Genomic DNA, 21,623 nt, shown 5'->3' on the forward strand with positions numbered 1-21,623 from the left:
TGATGTCTTCTTAGCTCTAATGGTGACATCAGGCTGCTGCTGTGAACAGTGCAGTAAATTACATTGAGTAGCTCTTCAGTCTTAAGCACGACTATAACGTAATCTCACCCTAGTTTAAACCTCTCCTTTATTTCTTCCCCTCTTTTGTCTCTATAGGATAATGATCACGTACTTACCATTGCATTCAACTGTATCTTAGCAAGTTTTTATGTTTAACTTTGAATATTACACTCCCTTTGGGGGAAGCATTAGAGCAGCTCTGTTAAAACCCAGCCCCAGCCCCCAGCCCCTACACTTCACATGAATTACATCCCTCCGCCAACTCGGGACCATTGGCTTTTGGCTTTTCACACTGGGATACAGAATACTTGGTATAGTCACACAGCTCTTGCAGTGTCACATGATGGCCACTGCATACACAAGACCATCTTAAAGGTTACTGACCTGCGGCACATAGGTCACACCATAAACCAAGAATAAGAGCTTAGTCCCTTCACCTCTGCTCAGCGTGCTGTTACTACAGATAGCAAGCTGCTCCCGCGGGTGGAAAGAGCTCTGGGACAATGGCTGTCGGAGGCTAAAGAGTGGAAATTGCCTTCAGGCCCTACCTACGGATTGCAGCAGCTGCAGCACTTTTCTTTCAGTCCCTTGTTCCGTAGAGATAGCAACCCAGCGATATTTCTGGGTTGCGAGATAAAACGCGTGAGGGGCGAGTTCCAGATAAAAAGGACTAGAAGTCCACGAGATTAAAAAAGCTCATGCGTTATAGCATGAGCCGAGGCCGGCAAAGCCCGGGGAGCAGCACCGCCCGCCAGCTCCCCGCGCCGAGGCACTCGCATGTGCAGAGCAGCGGGCAGCGGGCCGCAGCGGCACGCCGCGGGCAGCGGGGCAGCTCTGGTCCGCCTCCGCTCCCCGCCGAGGTGCGCGGCAGAGGCTCCCCCGACGGCTCCCCTCAGGCGGGGTGAGGGAAGAGGGGCCGCTTCCCGCCTCGCCCGGCCTCGCGCGGCCGCCCGCGGGCACGTGGCGCAGCAGCGCCGGCGCGCGCACGAGGCGGCCCCGCGCCCGGCGCAGGCGGAGCGGTGCGGCAGGGAGCTCGCGGCCGCCGGTAACGCCAGCCTGTGCCAACAGCCGGAGCTTGCCACGTCCCGGCGGGAGGCTGCTGGCCGCGCACCTTCCGCGGACAGAGCTAAGCCGGCACGAGGCTCCTGTGGGAGCCTCGGGTCGTCCGGCTCGGCGGGCAGCGCCCGCCTTCCGCTTTCCCCGACCTCACCGGCGGCGCAAAGCAAATCGTCCGTCCTGACGAAAACCTGGGAAGGCGGGCTGCATTTCAGGCAGGAATTGGTTTCGCAAATCACGAAACAAAGCCGTTTTCGTACACTTTCTCCTCTAGTCGTTTGAGAAAGCTGACGGCTCGGGAGGCGGATGTCTGTTCCTGGTGCCCGTGCAGCATCCACCCTTACACGAGAGATTATATGCTGAATTAAGCATTCACTTGATCCACTCGTTTGATTTCCTTATTTTTGCTGAAGGCTTTTAAACAGTTTAGGACGCAGTAGGTGAGAAAGTGCGGTCTGCAGGTGGGCTAAGCATAACGGGGCTTGGCGCGGTGCCTCCCGCAGGAGAGCCCCGAGCGGAGCCGCTTGGCGCGGGCTCTCCGGCGCCCGGCAGCGCATCCAGCTCCTCGGCAGGCAGCGAGCGTCTTCCGCACGGAAATCACCGTGCTTTAAAACGGGCAAAAGCACCTGTACACATTTTGAACTTCGATGTATAAAGACGAATATGTATTTCATTGTAACCAGGTCAGAATTGTTTATGAGCGCTAACAGTAATTTACAGTAAAGTTTTCTGTTGCTTTCATTACACACAAAGCGCTGTTCAGCAAGGTAATCGAAAGGCTATTAGTTTATCATCCCATTTCAGAGGCAAACGAGAAAGATTGTTTTGCAAGTCACAAACAGTGAGTCAACGAAGACGCATACACGAAATTACACCGAGTTGTTCCGATCTGGTTACTTCTGCTGATTCCAGCATTTATTTTTTAAGCTGACGGCGTGAATGATTTTCAGAGCAGTGAGCCAAAGGCGCAGCAAGGAGAGACCGCGGCACACAGATGCCGAAGTAAAACTGTTGTGCCCAGCACCAGGAACTTTCCGGCAATAACGAAGGTGTTAAGGGCGATGTGTCAGTCGGATTCTTCAACTTCCTTTTGTGTCACTGCTCAAGCATCACGCAAAAGGTTGGACAGTTTTTCTCGTGGTGGTGTTTGCTTGCTTAGTTAGATTTTGGGAAGTCAGGTTAATCCTACGTTCCACGCGGGCTCACAGGCACAAAGTGACTAATTTTTCTGTGAATACTTCGGGGGTGGGGTGGTGGTGAAGAAAAGCACCTGTTCGCAAAGCCGGCATGCTCCTGGGCGTGAGGGCGGCTGAAGTTTGCTCCTGCCTTGTCCGACTTCAGTCTCGGTCGTTTCTGAACGGGAAATGGTGTTAAACCTCGACTCGCTCACTGCAGAGCCGTACTTCGGGCGGCCCTACAGTCATCGAAACGAAGTTGCTGGTGGCCTGAGATGTCTGGGAGCGAAGCCCAGAACCACCTCAGAAAGACACCGAAGACCCGAGCCGGATTTCCTGGCTGCGTCAGGAATCCGAGGCTAGACCCGGAAAACTGTGTTTTGGGGTCGGGGTGTATGTGTAAAGGAAGGCGAGCCTTCTTCTCTTTGCAGAAGGGAGCAGGTTTCCTGGCTGCGCAGCGCGGGGGTCCCCGCAGGTGCGGGCGGTGCGGGGCGCTGCCTGCCGCGGACCCCCGCTACCATGCTCGCCGCCGGTGCCTGCCCCACGGATCCTCCCCGAGTTAGCAGCCTGAGCACCGGCACGCAGGCGAGGAAGGCAATCGCTTCCCTCTCGCCTGGCTCCGCTCCTCTTTCGCCTTCGGGTTTGAATCGCTCTCAAGCTACCGTAGCCACCGTGCGCCGGGGAGGGGGGGGTGGTGGGGGATCTCGCCTACCCCTTCCATATTTAACCATTACCTAAATCCGAAGGGAAATGAGCAAACCTCTAGGCTTGGGTCTTAAGGTATTTTCAGCGCCGTTGGGCGTATTTATCCCAAAAGAGTTTTCCACAACAAGTTATTTCTAGTCTAGGGGAGGTCTCCGTCGCCCGGGGCCCTGCCTTAGCCCCGATTATAACGCCACGCACGGCTCGATGGCGGCGGGAGGCGCGTCCCCCCGTTCCCGGGCCGGGGGCAGGGATGCTGCGCGGAGCCGGCTCGGCAGGGCGGGCGCCGGCTCCTCCATCCCCTGCCCTCTGCCTCTGCCCGCCTTGACTCAATCTGTGTTTTGAATCTGTGACTTGTTCTCGTTGCGGAAGTTGAAGGGGATCCAAGAATAGTTCAGATAGATATGTGTAATTTCTAGAGCAGAACCCCGAGAGAAATGAAACGCCCGATTCCAGAATGACACTTTGATGTCACTTCAGCGAGCCCTGTGAGGTGGAATACGGTAAGACATTTTCATTTAAGGAAAAATGAGAGAGAAAGAGAGGAGGGGGAACAGTGCTGATTTGTGAGGCTTTGGCTTTTTTTTTTTTTTAAAGCTTTTTTTGTTGTTGTTGCAGAAGCTCCTAACGCTCAGGAAGTGGAATTTGTGGTTTAGGGGGCCGAGCTCTGAAGGAGTTGAGAGAGACAGAAAAGAAAAAAAAAGCCAACTCAAGCACCATTGCTCCTTAAAGGGAGGCTAAATTTAAAGTCACCCAAACTAGCAGGCTGCGGCTCAAACCCCGTCTGCAGCCCAGCTTCCTTCACTCCTCCAAATGGGTAAGCGCTCTTGCTTTTCTCGCCTCGCGTGGGCAGCTGCCGGCGGGCGGGCGGGCGGGGGTGGCAGCGACCCCTCTCCTCTCCTTTCCTCTGCTCTCCTCTCCCGCCGGCCCCCCGCGCCGCTCCGGCCCTGCCTCAGCCGCGGCGGCTCGAGGAGGCGCCGGCCTCGCGCCCCCACAGTGGCGGCCGTTGGCGGGCGCGGGCCCCGCGTGCCGCCAGGCGCCAGCAGCGGCCGCGCGCGGCCCTCGGGCCAACGGCCGGCGGGTAGGCGGGGGGGGGGGGGAGAGAGCGGGGGCAGGTGCCCGCGGCGGAGCGGCGGCCAGGTGGGCTGCGGGACTCGCCTTCCCACGGGCCCGGCCCCAGCCTGGCAGGCTCCGGCCTTGGGAGGCGGGGCGGGGGAGTCCGGCGGCGCCTCCGCGGCGTGGCTTTTGGAGGGAAAAGCGCCGCGCCGGGACGAAAACACGCGGCAGAAGCGGCGCCGGCGCCCGGAGCCCCCCAACGGCTGCGGCTGCCGTTGCTGTCGGAGAGGGCGACGCGTTATCGGGCCGCTTTGATTTCTCGCCCCCCTCTGCGCGGGCCCGCTCGCTGCCAGCCCCCGCTCAAGGATGAACCGAGGCGCAGGTGGGCCTGGGCAGCAACGCTCCCACCCGCCCGCCCGGAGCCGCGGCCGTGGCCGGGGGCGGCGCTTCGCCGGCGGCGCGGAGCGGCCCTGCCCCCGCCGGGCGCGTGCTTCGCGGCGCAGCCAGGGTCGCCACCGGCGGGGCAGCTCCCGCGCCCCCGCCGACGGGCTCCGCTCCGGCCGGGGCAGGCGGGGCCGGGCCCTTTGCCTCCTTTCCCCGTTCGCAAACCTGAGGCCACTGACGGGAGGGAAAAAGAAAAAGAAAAAAGCAACCCCCGGAGGCCCCCCCAAAAACCCAACAAGCGTGGGTTTAACTCGCTTTTTGCAAAGTGTCAAGTGTAACGACAGAGGCGGCCCGGCGCTGGACGGGTTCGAGTGAACCCCTCCCGCCTTCTCCCGAGGAGCAGGCTCGGGGCAGCTCTGGTCAACCCGGTCCCTGTCCCCCTCGCCGCCCCGGCTGCCCGCAGGGAGGTTTCCCACCTCGTATCTTTCCCCGCCCCGGCTTTCGGTGCCCGCAGCTGCAAGGTGCTGCGGCGCCAACAGCTGCGGGCTACAGGAGAGATTCCGTTTTGTTCGTTTTCGCGTTATCGTGGTTCGCGCTGGATGGGTGAATCAGTCCCTCCGACAGCAACAGCCCCGAAGGCGTCGGGTTTAGGCTGTCGGGTTTGTAACGACTCTCCCGCCCGTCCCGGCAGCAGCCCTGCGCCGTCCAGCCCGTTCTGGGTGGCGGGGACTGACAAGCCGTTTCGGGGGTGCGTTTTGTTGGCGCCGCTTCTGCTGCGGCTGCCGGCGCGGACGCAAACATGGAGGCGCGGGGCCCCCGCTCCGCCGAGTGCGGCCGCGCTTCCGCGGAGGGACGGGGGTGCACAGGACCGGCCCCCCCCAGCTCCCTCAGCCCCCGCTCGTCCGACGAACGGTGCCCGGCCGCTGCTGTTGCCTGTTCCCCGCGATCCGGCAGACGCCGTCGCGCCGGCATCTGTACTCCGACGGGCCGGGCACCGCTCGCCGTCGGGCCGCCGGAGCGTGGCCGGGGCAGCCCCGGGGCACCGCGGGGCTGGGGAGCGTTGGCCGGGGGCGGCGGGAGGCTGAGTAGCTGCGCTCCGGGAAAGGGGGGGGAGGGGAGGGGGCGAGGCGAGCGGGGCCGGGGGCGGCGGCCGGAGCCACCTGCGCGCCGCCACCTGGCGCGCCGCCCCCGGCGAGCGGCCCCTCCCGGCCGGCGCCCCCGGCCCTCACCGGCGGGCTCGGCGCCTTCTCTCAGGTCGCCTCCTCGCCGCCGCCGCCCCGCGGGAGACTCGGGGGTGACGCTCGCCGCCGCCGCCGTGCCCGGCGCTTGGAGAAGGGAGTGCGGCCGCGCCGGCCGTGGCAGCACCCCACCATGCCGAGGTCCTTCCTAGTGAAGAGCAAGAAAGCGCACAGCTACCACCAGCCCCGCTCCGCCGACGAGGACTACAGCCTGCGGCTGGAGACGGTGCTAGCCCAGATCTGTGCAGGTAGGAGTCCCTCGGTCGCAGCCTCGCTTGCGGCGGACACAGCCCGCCCGCGCAGCATTACCCCGCTGCCAGCGGCACCAGCACCGGCCGGTAGCTGTGCAGCCCCCCGGCACCGCAGCCCCCGCGGGACGCCGGAGGGGCTGACGCGGGGCTGGAGAAAGTCCGGCAGCAAACCTTGGTGGGAGCGGGGCCGCCGCGGGAGGTGGCTGGCTCCCACCGCGGACCCGCACTGAGGAGCCCCCTCGCCCCCTTTGCCCTGCAGACAGCAAGATCCCCGAGGACACGGGGATGTGCCGCCCCGTCCTGCCCGATCCGGAGCCTTCCCAGGGGCGCTTCTCCCCGGAATCCCACCTTACCGAGGCTGCCGATGGCACCTCCGAGTCAGCGCCCAGCTGCGAGGGCAGCGTCTGTGACAGGGTGTCCGAGTTTGAGGATTTCTGGAGACCTCCCTCGCCCTCCGTCTCGCCAGGTAGGACCGGGGCGAGCAGCGCTCGGCGAGGGTCCGGCTGCGTGTCTGTGTCGGTGCCATGGGGCAATGTCTCGTGGCTGGGCGCTGCGTGGGAAAAGGCAAATCTGTCCCTTCCACTCGTTTTCGGGTTACCTCTTTCGTGTTGCTTTTCCAGCCCGTTTCCCACTGCTGAGGGAGCAGCGGGTGACAGGCTGTAGGAAAGTTGTGATGCCATCGGGCGTTGATTTTTTGGTTTCTGATTAATTGCTAGATGCAAGCCGGTTATGTTTTAAAGGTCCTGGCATTTTCCTACAGGGTCCTGCTACCCGAAATTCAGATGTTTTTTAAGACAGTAAAAATTTCTACTAGGCTGTCTGTGTACCTGTAGTAAACAGTATTGACTTTGTGTTTTGTAGTACCTGCTAGACATTTTCCCTAACTCCCTTACAGGTTATTTCTTGCTTCTTGCCTATAAAAAGGATCTCGCCCTCCCTCTGCCCCTCCCTTCTCTCTCTTTTTGTTTTTTTCTTCTTTTCTAAAAACGCATTCGTAAAAACCAGAGGAAAATAATGACGGTCAGATTTAAACACCCCAAATCCAGGAAACTCACACTTATGGCTGCAGTGCCTGTCTCTAGCTCCCTCGTCCTGCCTTTGATGTGGTTGGAGCAGTGGGAGATGCTGTCCCCAGCCTGGCGCGAATACTTATCTCGTTTAAAAATACAATGGTGTCATTTTATAACAAAAATATGTATATATAAAACCCACTTTTTATTGCCTCGGTTAAAAAGTGACAGCTGGAAAAAAGAATAATTTCTGTCTTAGCGAAGGAAAAATTGTCTCGGCTTTACCAACTGACAGCAGACGCCAGCAAATGAATACTTAGTTCTGTTTCCCCACCGATTCTCCCACTTCGTCTTTATAGTGTCCTTGCATATCAATGGCTGATTGTAATCATGTGGGTTTGCATTTTTAAAGCCTCGCCCTCTTTAAGAGTCCTAAAGCCCTTTGAGGGGACATTCAAAATGCTGCCCAGTATCATCACAGCCAGCCAGGGGACAGTTTCAGTCTGTGCAAATGACAGACTGGACCAAATGCAGCAGTGCAGCAGTCTGTCTTTTGCTAATGTTTCTGCACAAAGTGTAGCAATGTGTGTAATTTTTGTTCTAACGAATTTGTCCTGCTCCTCCTTCCCCAAATAATTACAATTTTTGCACGGGAAACAGACTGTTTACACGAGGTGTCTAAAAGACAGATGTAAAATGGAGCAGGTATTTACCAGGGCTGCTCTGCCTCCCCACTCACTTCTTCCCCCACTGTGGGATTCATTAGCTCCCAGCCAACCATCCAGCTACCCAGGGAAGGTATCTTTGCAAAATGAGGGTGACATCCCCAGATCAAGATTTTTCGGGGGCGGTGGGGGAGGGCAGTCCTGGAACTGTCTGATCCCATTCACAGGAGGAACGGGAAGGTAAGGGACTCCAAGTACTGTAAGGAAAGAGCTTTATTAAATGAACCTCAGTGCATTGAGAGAGGTGCTGTTACATTAATGATGAAGGCAGTGGCAGCAGGATTAGGTAGTCGGGCTTCCTCCCACAGCTTCCCCCCCAACCCCTCTGCCTTCCAGCTGCTTTGTCAGATTCAGCACAAAGCTGGAATTTGTGCCTAGGTCACTTCTGCAAGATGCACTGGTGAGAGACTGAATTTCTATGATTGTGTTTGTCTGGGTGGGGCGCAGTTTCTGTGCTTTGACAGGCAGGGCAGATGAGAAATGATGTTTCTAAATCATGCTCAGGGCAGGTGCGGTGAGTAGTACTATCACCCCCTTAACCCTAGAAGTGAACATAGGTGCAGGTTGCACTTCAATAGACAGTGAAAGCTAGATTTCAGGTTTGTCTTTGAGTGCTGTGCTGCTGATCCAGGTGGGCACGCACAGACACAATACCTGTTAGCACTCTAATACGTCGTTGACTCCATCAGTGCAAATCACTTTGTTATTTAACCTCACTTTCTATGTGTGTCTGTAATCCCATGCGTTTGCATGTACAGAAGGTGCCTGATAGCTCAATGCAGCAGTATATTAGTATCTCCTGATGAGCCTGTTGATGCTGCAGTCTTGGAGGGAGGCTTTTACTGGGTATAATAGAGTTGTGCAGAGAGCATGGTGTTTTGTGGTCTGTGGAGGAGGACACTTGAATCTTTCTTTGCTGTGCATGTCCATCTGTTCCCAGCCATTTCAGGTTGAGTGTGCCTTGCCTTCAAAAAAGAGCATTGATGTTTTTTCTCCCAGAAGTGGTCTATATAAAGGCTGCACAGAATTGCTAGGAAGAGGAGGGAGAATCTGTCTCTCCCTCCCTGCTCACCCCTTGGAGGCCTAGATGCCGTGGAGCGGAGAAAAGGCAGACACAGAAGTGCCCTGCCGCGTGGCAGAGCAGGGTTTGCAGGTCGCCTTAACACTGGGTACAGAGCTTGGATGGCTTGAGCTTGCGCCTGAGAAGTATAGCGTGAGTGGCTCCCCTGCACTTGTGCTTGAGAGGTCTCCAAAGCATGTGAGGTGATGGAAGGAACATTGCACGCAAACTGATCTGTGGTGCAATGTTTACCGTGTCCCGTGTTGTCAATTCCAAGGGCTCAAAAATCAGGTCAGCCTTCCCTCTCACTCAATGGACTGGCTTAGAAATCAAGATTGTAAGTAATACCTTATGGATATTCGGTTCTAGTGTTGAAATATTGAGGGTTTAAGTTTTCATGCTTTTCTTTACAGTCTGGGCTAGAAGTTGAGTTGAAGAGGAAAAAAAAGTTAAAGCAAGAACAAGCAAACAAAAGGAAAGCTGAGGGCCGGATGAAATCATGCAGTTTCAAGAGCTGGAGCTTTAAGACAGTTTTGAATCTTGTGATAAAATCGTGAGAGATGGCAACACTGAAACTGGTTGCAAAGACACAAGATAGATGATGTGACGCTGACCACAACTTTGCAGTCAGTGCAGAACAGGAAAAATCATGCTCAGCACCATGTCAGCTAATTTGATTTCATCGCTCTGTTCAAAAGTACCATTTGGTACGTGCGCATATATTTCCAACCAAAAGACCACTAATTTCAATGGAAGAATTTGAGACTGTTAACATCTGAAATTATGTAAAAGATGGGAAACAGTCAAGTCATTCAAAGTTCAATTTTCACCTAATTTCCCACTCCCTTCTGTAACCCTTAGTGACCATCTGCCTATCCAAATGGATAGCCTAACACATCATGCCTTCCTTCCCTAGCCCACCCCTGGTTATCTTGGTTTGCCAAAGGTTGAGAAAGCCATGGGAGCTGTGAAGCTGACAGGAATGAGAAAAAGCAAGAGAGCAATTGTGGGTGGACAAGTTTTTGGGTAAGGGAGGTTATTCTGGAAGCCCAAGTTGTTAGGGATGCCAATATTTGTACGAAGGCATCGACACTTCAGCAGTTAATTGATTATTCTTTTCCTTGGTTCACTAAAACATTTGTCCAGTGGAGACGTTTGACTCTCCCAGTGCTACTGCCTATTGTGATGAAGAATGAAAGCAGAGCACCTTGAGCATGCATCAGCATCTGTGGCAGACACAGTTGGGGTCTGGTACCTCATGTTCCCTGCCTAACTGTGCTTTCCTCTGTGTGAGGCTCCCTGAGCATTGTGCCTGAGACACTGATCTCAAAGGCTGTATTCCTGCCATTGCATCAGACTCTGCTGTGGGCCCCCCAAGTGGGATTCATCTTGTGGTCCCCACTGCCTTGGTCAGATGCCATTGCCGAAAGTGAGCCTGTTAGAGGCAACTGAAGCCATCTGAGCTTGTCCTGGTGGAAGATTGCTTTGATTATGACTGCTAGGAAAATCTTTCTGTGTCTTCAATTTTTAACGCAGCCAATACCAATGATTTTGCAAAGCTCTACGTTTTGGGTGGACTCAGTTTCTTTACTTGGAGAAACTCAGAGCAATCTGAAACAACCATGATTTTATTTCAGATAAAGACTGATTTTAGTTTATTTTTTTCTGAAAAAGTGAGGCATGACATTCAAGCACCTCAGAAGCTGTTTTTTATTTCAATTATGCTGTAGTGCAGTTACGGACAGTTGTGGCATGAAGTTGAGAGACTAGATTTGGGCATTAAATTGTGCAACAAGCAGTTTTTAGTTTTGTTGAACAGGTAAATCTCAGCACGCTTGCTCCTTCTGGCACCTCTGTAATGTCATATTTGCTATATGGATGTGTGGGATCTACATCAGAGCTTAAACATGTGGACTGTCAGCTTTGATGCCCATCTTGGGACATAGTAGATACACTTTTCTGAGGAGCTGCAGATAAAACCAAAGGAAGTTGCGGACTGAGTTGTTTAGTGTCTCAACAGTCAGATCAGTGTGTAGATGCTTGGGCACCCAGAGATGGAGGTAGACAAAATTGGTGGCTGCTTTAAATAATTAGGCTGGGACAGCAGATGAGTAGGTAGTACTGGATGCACAGACCCTACTGTGCAATATAAAATGTCCTCCCATTGGAGATGAAAGGGCAGCCTTAATGAGCAGTACAGGGGTCTGGCGGTGGGCACAAGTGTGAGTGCTGAGACGATTCTGCCTCATGATAGTGGCTGGATTGTGAAGCGCACTAATTCCCATACCCTTGTGTTTCCGCAGCCTCGGAGCGATCTGTGTGTCCATCCCTAGATGAAGCACCCCCCTTCTCGGTGCCCTTCAAACCGTACATGTGGAACAGCCTGGGTGGCTCCGAGCTGAGGCACCTTGTGCAAAGCTACAGGCCCTGCCCGACACTGGAGCGAACCTCCGCCCTGGGGCTCTACTGCGAGCGAGGCTCAGAGCCTGCCCTCTATGGTGCAGAGTGTAGCTCTTCCCTCGGACTTTATGGTGACTTCGGCTCCCCAGGCCCAGGGCTGTTTGAGCGGCCGGCAGCAGCAGCACCCGGACTCTATGCCGAGACGCAGCCTGGGCTGCAGCAAGAGAAGGGGCCAGGTGGCATCAAAGTAGAGTCGGACCTCTTATGCCGCCCACTGCTCATCAGCACTGGCTCTTACAAGTGTGTCAAGTGCAGCAAGGTAGGGATCCCTTTCTCCCACCTTGGTTATGACTCTTCCCCAGCCCCTTCTCCCTGGCAAGCCTGACCCTGTGTGCTCTCTTCCCTCAGGTCTTCTCCACACCACATGGCCTTGAGGTACATGTGCGCCGCTCACACAGTGGCACGAGGCCCTTTGCCTGTGACATGTGTGGCAAGACCTTCGGCCATGCAGTCAGCCTGGAGCAGCACAAGGCCGTACACTCACAGGTGAGAGCGGGGCGGACTGCCAGGATGAAGGTCTGAGGGCCAGGGCCAGCTGCTTGCTTCGGCCGGCTCTGGGGAGGCCATGAAGGCAATCACGGGGCAGTAGGCGGGCATCTAACCTGAGGAGAGGAAGAGAACATGGTAGGGCTGCAGTGGGCAGTTGTGGGTGAAGAATATGGCGGCAGGCAAAGGAAAGGGTGGGCAGCTAGTGAGCAAAGGAGCAAATCAACAAATTAAAGAACACAGGCTTTGTTCCATTCCCCAGACCTTGCGTGCATCTGTATTAAGCAATGGGCACTTTTGGCACTCTGGAGGTAACAGTTAATAAATAATAAATTTTCACTCTCGGAGCTGGAAATTGTAATGTGGATGTGGACTTTTTTTAACAGCTAAAGCAACTCATTGTGCTTTCTTTCAACACAGCTCTCCTCATTTTTTCTCCTCCCCTCCCCCAAAGGAGTGAGTCTTCCCTTGTTTGTAGTCATTGTGTGTCTGCAGGGAACATCTGAACAACCAGTCAGGTATAGAGCACAGACTTCACCCGTCTCGACACACTCTGAGTCACACACCAAAAGAATATGGTAGTTAATTTTGGTAGGAGGACTTGTAACATTTTCCACCTGCTGATATTGTGCCATATTTCCCCTTCACCCACCCACTTGACCTGGCAAATCTTCCTTCTTCAGACTGGCTTTTGGAGGATAGAGTTACAGCAATGTTTTTTTGCTAACTGTTTTATTTACAATTTCATGAGTGTGCAACAGCAGAGCACACAATGAGGGGAAATATCTCATCACCCATTAAATAATGGTGAAAAGAGCAGCACTGCATATTGTGTCCATAGAGGGGACATCTCAGGGAGAGTACATTAAAAGCCAAATAAACTAAGGTGATTGTATGAAAGCATAGCAGGAAGAGGAAGGTGTGATGGTAGTTAAGGGATGGAAAGAAGAGATGATTTATAGTGGAAGAAAGTGGTGGAGAGGAATGTGTGAGGGAGAGGAGAGAGACAGCAAGGTCTTAATGCATTTATTTTGATATGTTAAAGTAGTAAGCCAGAAAGCTGTTTTCCCTATGTGGTCTAGGGACTTTTCACTTGAATTCTAGTAGAACTACAAATAAGCAGTTAGTTGTTACCCTGCCAGCAGAAGTCAGCCTGCCACAGAGATTTCCCAGGAGAGCCAAGCAGACCTCAGCACCCACTTTCCTGTGTACAGTGGAGAGGTGGCCTCTGAACAGTGCTGCAGCTGTTGGGCTTCCCAGTGGAGTGATCGTGTCTTGGGCCCCTGTTGAAATGTGCAGGCAGAGTCTGCCCGGTCAGTTGGGGCTGCTCCCACCTGGCCATTCCTGCCTGCAGGAAGAGCTGTTCAATTATATTTTTGTGAGGAGCGGTGCACAGCACTGGGAGAGGGTGCATTATCTTTTTTATCATGTGGTGCTATCATGCCAGTGTTAGTGTCTCCGCAGGCCAGTCCAGCTCTCTGGAGAAGTGGAAGTGCTTGCTAAGGCAGAAGGGGCAACACTGCTGTGCTGCTGGGCAGTTTGTTGCTGGTGGGATCATTGGTGTGGTGTAATGTCTGTGTGTTTGGGCTCCTCTGTCTGCAGGAACGCAGCTTTGATTGTAAGATTTGTGGCAAGAGCTTTAAGAGATCTTCTACTCTGTCCACCCACCTGCTCATCCACTCGGACACCCGGCCCTATCCGTGCCAGTACTGTGGGAAGCGGTTCCACCAGAAATCTGATATGAAGAAACACACCTTCATTCACACAGGTCAGCCCTGCAGCTGCTGGTGTTCAGCCCCAACTGTGAGGGCAGGTCTCTGAAGAGGTCTCTCTGCAGCAGTCCATTCCTCCTCAGCTGGGACAGTACATGCACCTCCCTGTGCTTCTCACTACCCTGCTGCTGTTCATGCTGTCTGAGCTCTACTTCGGCAAAGGAGGGTGATTTGAATGTGGTTTCATGAACAGCAGCTGCAAAATAACCCAAATCCTCGCAATCCAATCAGTGTTCCCTTAATAGGATCCACCAATGTTTATTCAAAGGGCTTTTGTGTAATACGATTTGTAGAGTATTATATTCGTGTAGCCTTGATTTACAGCTGAGGTCCCTGGAAAATGACAGGTGAATTTGATTGCAGCATTTCTTTTTGCAGGATCTCCCAGTTTACAATAGGAACAACAGGAGTCTCCTCCTCTAGATCAAACACTAAACTGGAGGGCCTAGGGTCCAACTCTTAGTCTAAATATTTGTTCAAAGATTGTCTGCACTTCCACCCGGACTTTCTGAGAAATGGCTGCAGTTTGATACAGAATGGAAGGAGAGTTCTCAAGTTTCACTGTTAGTAATAAACATGGAAACTAATAAAGTGCAGGTGAATCACCGAAGGAAATTGTTTTAAAAATGTCATTCAGTGAGAAGGCAGGTTTATCAGAAATCTTTAAAAGAAAATCTTGCCTTTCAGACCTGCACCATTCACTTAAAGTAGAGGGAAATGAATGACATGTGAAATACAGAAGCATTTGTAGACATGAAATAACAGCTGTACTGGCCAAACCCAAGGTTCAGATGACCAAAATCCTGTTTCCTGATAGTGACCACTAGCAGATATCAAGGGTGAAGCCTAAAAATGGCAAATATGTAAAAAGATGGCATTATACGTAGCACTGCTTGGTTGTGACTTTTCTAGATGACAAGCAGTGAACAATAAATGTTACTTATAAAGATTTTCTGCCAGATGTTTGCTGGATGAAAATGAACTATTTAGGAAGTAACACAAAAAGTATTTCCATAGTACGTTTTTCAAATGAGGCTTGATTAAGTAGAATTTCAGCCAAATTCTGAATCAGTCAAAACCAGTATTTTATTGTGAGATCAGAAACTGTGCCTGGGCTTTTAAATTGCTGATATAAAACCAGGTCCTTAACTGGATCAGCGATCCCTTTCATATGCAGCATACGCTTGTGAACTGAGCCTCCAGCACATTTTGTATTATTTTATGTTTCTAAGAATCTGATTGTCAAACATGCAAAGAGTTTGTTGTTCCAGCTGAAGTCAGTGGGCTCTGCAGGTGCAAAGCCACTCTGAAAATCAGGCTTGTTTTTGTGGTTGAGTTCCCTTTTATCCGTTATTTGATAATAAACACTATGAAAATGCACTGAGATCCTGCTCCCATGGAGGCCAGTGGAGTTTTGCCAGTGACCCTTCTGTAGGAGAAATTCCAGAGGCTGGATTTATTCCCATTTACATTATTTGCCTGCAGGAGAACTTCAGGGCTGTCTCGGAGTGACTGCTAGCATTTCAGTGTGGGGAACGGGGAGAAGAGCAGATCTCTGGATGAACCCTGCCCTTCAGGGTTCACTTAAGGGCCCTCATACCTCCCTTGGGGACAGACCCCAGCTCACTGGGTTTGGCTTAATAACCTCCATCAATCTATTCCAGCTACCCCCATGCTGATGCTATAATAATCGATGTCAGGCATTCACCATGACCTGGGGGTCTTTTCAGGAGTTCCTTATGTTTCTAGGACACAAAGCCAGTTTAAATCGCACAGAGCCCATGCAGCCAAATGTATTCCCAAGTTACGGTGTCCTGAGAGCACTCTGTGCTTCAGGCTGCTCCCAAGACCATACTGGGCTGATGAAGGTGCAGCCAAGTCCAGGCCTGCTCAGCTGCAGTGCAGGCTCAGCTGATGCTTTGGGGCTCCCAATTGCATGTTTTTTATAAGAATGACTTCTTTGGTAATCACACAGGAATCCCTTTGAGTAGCTCTAAGGCCCAGTGTGCGTTTCCTGTTTGCTCTGGTCCTGCATAAGCAGCATGTTGCCACTTTCACACCCTCTCTCTCTCTCTCCCGCCTTCTGCTTGCAGGTGAGAAGCCTCACAAGTGCCAGGTGTGTGGAAAAGCCTTTAGTCAGAGCTCCAACCTCATCACCCACAGTCGGAAGCACACAGGCTTCAAGCCCTTTGGCTGTGATCTGTGTGGCAAAGGCTTCCAACGAAAGGTGGATTTACGGAGACACCGCGAGACACAGCACGGCCTGAAATGAGTCCCAGCTGCAATACGGAAAGCACCTACAACACTATAAGAACAGACTCCCTTGGCTTCCCCGCTGGACCCAAGCCCTGTCCTGAGCACAGACCCTGGCATTACCTTTCTGACTAGGAGCTCAGAGAGGAAAGAAGAGGACAGGGCCATGCATTGACAGCTCAACCTGAATGACTGTGAAAGCGGAAATTAAAGGCTGGGGTTTCTCTCTTTCTCTTTCCCTCTCTGTTTCTGAAGTAACACTGGAAAATAAGCCTTTTAGATATGAAGCCTGATACTCCAAAGATGGATAAGCTACCAATATGTGTAAGCTGGAAAATATTTCTCCCATGGCCAAGATGACCCCCCTGAAGTTTTCAGTAGCTTGAATCGCCTTGCAGGGAAACATGGGTATAACAGTGTTTACATGGTAATGACAGAGAGCCATCAGCACACCGTGTAGGGAGTGCTTGCCTTGGTTGAGTGCTGAATGGGTTCACTCTTGGTTTCCTGTCAGGAAAACCTGAAGGATCAGGACTGAACTGTGCAGTTTGACATCTTGCTGGTTTTTAAGTAAAGGTACCAGCTTGGGCCTGATCCTGCTCTCACTTGTTCTGGTGCAAATCAGGAGCTGCATTAACAGTTATAGAGAGGCCCTTTTTTCCCTCCCAGAGCCATCTCTCTGTGCAAGGCCTGGCTGTGTGCATGTGTGTTTGAGGCATGGGGGGTTACTTCTTGCTACATCCACTAGGGAGGAGGAAGCTTGTGAAAGACAAGTGGAAAAGCCAAAGCACAGAGTTACGCCTTATAACTAGAAACCCATCCAAGAAGTATACTGAGTGAGGAGGGCAGGAGCACCGGGGAGGCACAGACTTTCTGTCCAGAACCATTACTGGCTTCTGCACTCTGGGCTTGTTCTAATAACTGGAAAATAGCTACTCAATATCATCATTTGTATATTTGTTTTTGTTTTTTCATTTTTAAAGGGAAACTCAGCTGAGGTGGGCAGGAATCATTATAAAAATATAATTGACTGAATTTGCCTTAAATGACCCTGCATGTACCTCAGTTTAAAAAATGCTGTTTTTACTTTGTTGACAGGTTTGTAAATGTCCTTATTTAGATTTTATGGAGTGTCTTATGTTTATTGGTACGTATTTATTGGAACAATGTTTTAAGTTAATAAAGTATTGAGGATGGTCCAGAGTGATTTTTATTTAATACATAACTTCAGCGCATTCGTGAATGTGAGCCGTTACAACGATACACCACACTGACGGTCAGGGATATGGCATTCGAGGACGGAATGCAGGCACAGCAGAATTTGCACCAGGGCTCTGGTGATTAAAGAACACCACTGCCATATTTATTTGTCCAACTCCCACTGATTTCAGTTAAACACTTCACACTTTTGAAGACTGGGGTATACTGTGCTTAGGACTATCACCATAAAAGGGTTTAGAGAGGAAACAGCAGTTTTAAGTGTCTGCTTTGGAAATGTAGACTGCCAGAAGTCCCCGCTTAGCCCAGGAGGAACTTGAATGTCCTCCCACAAGATTAAATGTCTGCAGTCAGGAGTCTGCAGGGACACCTGAGCAGCAGGTGTGTCATTTATACTTAAGCCTGTTGGGACTCAGAATTGCCTTTTGCCTGCCTGCCTTGTCAGCAGGGCTTGCTCCACCTGGCAGTTGCAGCCCATACAAAAGAAGCTGGAGGATGACAGAGGGGTCCCTTGTCTTTTTCCCTGTGGAGCACAGCGTGGCAGCCTGGGCTTTTACGTGTGCACATAACCTTGTGTGTCCACATGGATATATACTCGTTTCCAGCTTTGTACTTTTATTCTGGATAAAACCAGTGAGCAAAGGCCCCCTCTGCCTCGCTGGGCTGGCCCAGCCCTTGGGGCACCCTGCCCACCCAAGAGCTGTGGCACTGCACTTGCCATGATGCCGCCCAGGTCCCTCCGTGCTTCTGCTTTCTGCCACTTCTGAGAACTTCAGCCGCAGCCCCTTCCTCACAGGGCTGCCCTTGCAGGCTATGGCTGAACTCTATCTCTGCAGGGCTAACCCAGCACATGCCACTTGGGCAGGGGTCAGCACTTCCACACATGGTTGCCCACACCAAGGCTTCACAGACGGGGCTTTTATTAAGCAGAAACGTGGCACACAATCACAGTGGTCAGAGTGAGAGGCTGTGGCATAGGCACCACAAGAGGTGCCAGGTGCTCTGAAGACCACATTAGGCCCATTATGCTGGGTTAATTAATGCAGAAGATCAGCATAGGAGACTAAGTGGTAATAGGGAAGGCCTGGGGATGCCCTGGGCCCTGCCCAGGCCAGGGGAGGCTCTGAGGAGCGGCTCAGCAGGCAGTACAGGTAGGCTTGGGGCTGCCCCTGGGGCAATGCTCAATATTTATTTTACAGGGAAGCTGCTGTTGTGGATGGAGTGAGTGCTGGCCGGGGCACCGGGCATGGGGTGGCCAGGGCGCAGCAGCTGGCCCCAGCCCCTCTGCCCTCAGGAGGGCCTCTTCCTGCCAGGCACAGCCTCCCTCCTGGCAGGCAGGCCTTACTCCAACAGGCCCTGAGCAGGCTCAGTTACCGGCATTTACCTTTAAAGCTATAATAGCAACGTGTGCCTGCCCCCCCGAGTGTCTCATTTTCAAACAGGACAACTAGTGCTGACCTGCTGGCTGGGGTTGGGTGGCTGGGGGAGGCAGCCGCTGGCAAGGTGGGAGGGCTCTGCAGCATGGACACAGCCTGGGTGGCAAGACTGTTCTTCAAGGGAAGAAACCCGGCAGGTGTTTTTACTGGTTTAAGTGTGTCTTCCCCCAGAGTGTCTTGCAACTTACTGGTATACCTCAGGGCACCGGTGTTGAGCTGTTGCTCAGGCCCAAACTGCTTTGAAACGGCCATGCATGGCTGCATGGGAAGGCGTTCCCCGCCTTACCAGCCTGGCTTGCATCGGGCGCCAGCTCAGCTGCTGGTTTGGGTGAAATGTGGCTACCTCTGGGGAAAAGTCATGGCTTTAAGGTGGGGAATTTGAAATGAAGAGAAGGAAAAGAAGATCTATCTGGGGAGAATCAGAACAGGCTACTGAGAAGCTGTGGTGCAAGTCTCAAGATTGGAAATATCTCTCTCAATGTTATTACTGCATGCCATTAAAAATGTATTATGCATATTACATGACTCATTATTCATGAAGCAGGTTCCATACCTTTTGTCTGCCAGAGTAACAGTAGAAAGGGTAAGGAGAGATGCTGGAGCACACCTTTGTTTCTTTCTGTAAATTTTTAATGACACCTCTAGCTAACCAGTTGGTGAAGCTCAGTTCCTGCATAAAAGTGGAAAGGCAGAGCTATCTACAGGACGACTAAGCCTTTCAGAAGCTAATTTGAGCTTGTGTTCATCCACACCAACGATGATTAAATTACCTATCAAGTGTGCAGAGCTATCAGGATTCAGGGCATTGAAAAACAAGGTGAATTTATCTGATTGATTTAAAAGACACGGGTGGAACAAGTGGGTTAAAAAAAGAAAAAGTCTATTCCTTATAGTTATTATAACAGTACTTCTCCTGGCAAGCTAACAAACTTGTTACTTTGCCTCCAAAAGTTGTGTTGCATGCCCAGAAAACAAATTTATTAGTTGAAATCAAAATGCTTTATCCAAATCAGTTAGCAGGCTGAATTAATTAATGAGGCAGAAACAAAGCAACTTACTAGGTTCCATCCTTATGCCGAGCAGAGACGTTTAAAATTAAACTATGCAAACATCATCTGTGTTTTCTATACAGTCAGTTTCCAAAAGCTGATAGTAACACTCAGATTGGATATTGCAACACAAGGGAGAGAACAGCTCTTCTGGGTCTTGCTCCTTCCTCAAGCAAAACTTTTGTTGCAGTTGATGGGGGGGAGGAGGAAGAGGTTTCTAGAATAAGCCCTGGGTGAAAGATTGCGAGACTCGTGCAACTGTATTTGCAAGCTGTGCTGCTGTTGCACGTTGACAAAGGAGTGCTCCTCAAGTCTCTGCATTTTCCTTCCTTAAGAGAGAAAACCCAAACAGGTCAGGTGTGTCAAATTCATCTCCAGCATAACCCCAGTTCACATCAGGAATGGATTTTGCCTTTATTTATGATTTGAGTCTTACTCTAAAGTTAATAGTGAAATGTAGCTCAGCATACGGCCCTTTGAGGGAATTCTGATTTAGAAAAGCACTGAAATATGCATGTAAGTCAATGAAGTGCTTCTCTAGCAGGGACCTTATGAGATGCCTGCTCAGAGTTAAAATTCCAGAGATTTTCCCTGCTGAATCCTAGACCTGACTCCATTTCCAAGCCACATCCTGTCTATCTGTTTTCACCTGCAGTGGAGGTGGCTTCTGAGAATGCCAAGGGTAATTCTTCTTTTCTTTTTTTTTTTTTTTTTTTAAATTGTCAATAGGATAGTGGTAGTTTCCAGTATTTTTTCCTCCAAGTAGTAAAGCAGTCTAAATAGATTTAAGGCATGTAAATGTCTGTAATGCATTATAAGGCATGTAAAGTGATGGAACCAGATTTGAAAAGATATTTGCGCATCTAAAGCTGCTGACATGTCTGAATATGCATTGGGTATGGGTATCTAGTGGTGTCTTTGACTTCCCTACTGGGGGAAGAAAAAAGAAAAAAACCCCAACACACGAGTCTCAGAAAATTTCCTGAGTCTTTATCACACCAGTTTGTAATATACACAACATATGGACTATAAATAGAGGGAGCACATAAATCTGGAAGAAAATGTTTCATACATTATAAAAATGCTGGCCACACCTTGTTAGAATAATGTTGCCTAACGGATTAACCTGGAGCATGTGATAAATCTTTCAAATAAGATGAAAGCAAACCACTTTTGTGTGCTTGTTCCAACATGCTTCTTCGCATCTGTTTGTTTGGGTTTTTTTTTTAGTAGAGATGACATGACAAAAGAGTAAGACAAACCTAGAAAGAAAATAACGTGACAGCTAATGAAATTACGTCCTTCTTTTAATACCATCCATCCAACTTTCTGACACGTGTGTGATCTCCCAGCCAGCTGGATACTGCTGTGCATGGGGCACATCCACCCCCAGCTCGCCCAGGCCCAGCTTGCCACGGCACTGGCAGCAGTTGCTGCGGCAATGTCGGACGCCTCCACTCAAGCAGCCCAGAAGGCACCTCGGCTGCTGGCTCGTCCTGCCAGCTCCCTCCTTGGTGTACAGGACGGAGGTCACTGGTCAGCCAAGGGCACTGGCAGGAGCGCAGCACAGCATGCGTTTAAAACGGCCAATATATTCCATTGATTTAGTTACTGTAATGTAGCCAGCTGGCATTAAAGGGAAATTATAATCCCCTGAGGCGATAGACAGTTCAGTACGATATACTACTTATGTTTTACACTTTTTTTTTCCCTATGAATAATACATTCCCAAATCTCACTGATAGATTCAACAGGCGAGTTCAAAGGGGAAAAAGAGGTATCAGTGCAAGAGACAGGAAGCTCAACTCCCGGAGTTCAAAAGAGTACGCTCATCTGACAAGAAAAGAGGCAAAATAGATGTTTTCAGTGTTTCGTATAGGAAAGTTTAAGTATTGTAGTGAAGAGCCACAACAAATTAATTGTATTTCATTAAGTGTTCAGCCAGAAGAGGTGTTTACTTGGTCTAAATTGCTTACAGTGGCCACTTCTAGCGATTAATTTACCCTGATTTAAGGCAAGGGATCTTATGTTATCTGTTAAACCTGCTAAATTCCCAATTTCACAAACTGTCAGCTCTGCCTCTACTGTTGTCTTTTGCCTCTCTGAAACACAGCAACAGGGATAGGTGGGCAGGAGGGTGAGACCAGCTCCCAAAAAGGGAATAGGTGAAAAATGGTCTTGATCCTCTTTATGCAGCTGTTCCAACTCTTTGACCTGCTGCAGGAGCGACAG

General features: G+C 51.3%; 1 protein-coding gene across 2 annotated transcripts; it reads left to right on the plus strand.

The window, feature by feature from the left end:
- The first annotated feature begins 5,804 nt into the window (after positions 1-5,804).
- On the plus strand, positions 5,805-16,867 carry GFI1 (growth factor independent 1 transcriptional repressor). Of its 2 annotated transcripts, none has more exons than XM_050901085.1 (6): positions 5,805-5,951; positions 6,238-6,388; positions 11,021-11,436; positions 11,526-11,663; positions 13,266-13,431; positions 15,529-16,867. In XM_050901085.1, exons 1-6 carry the CDS (start codon positions 5,805-5,807, stop codon positions 15,705-15,707), a joined length of 1,197 nt encoding a protein of 398 aa, XP_050757042.1. In that variant the 3' UTR covers positions 15,708-16,867. The 2 variants fall into 2 exon arrangements, with proteins under 2 accessions (XP_050757042.1, XP_050757041.1); XM_050901084.1 differs by having other exon boundaries at positions 5,805-5,919; positions 6,182-6,388.
- Positions 16,868-21,623: the final 4,756 nt, after the last annotated feature.

Source organism: Gymnogyps californianus, chromosome 8, assembly GCF_018139145.2.
Source record: "Gymnogyps californianus isolate 813 chromosome 8, ASM1813914v2, whole genome shotgun sequence".
NCBI classification, from domain to species: Eukaryota; Metazoa; Chordata; class Aves; order Accipitriformes; family Cathartidae; genus Gymnogyps; species Gymnogyps californianus.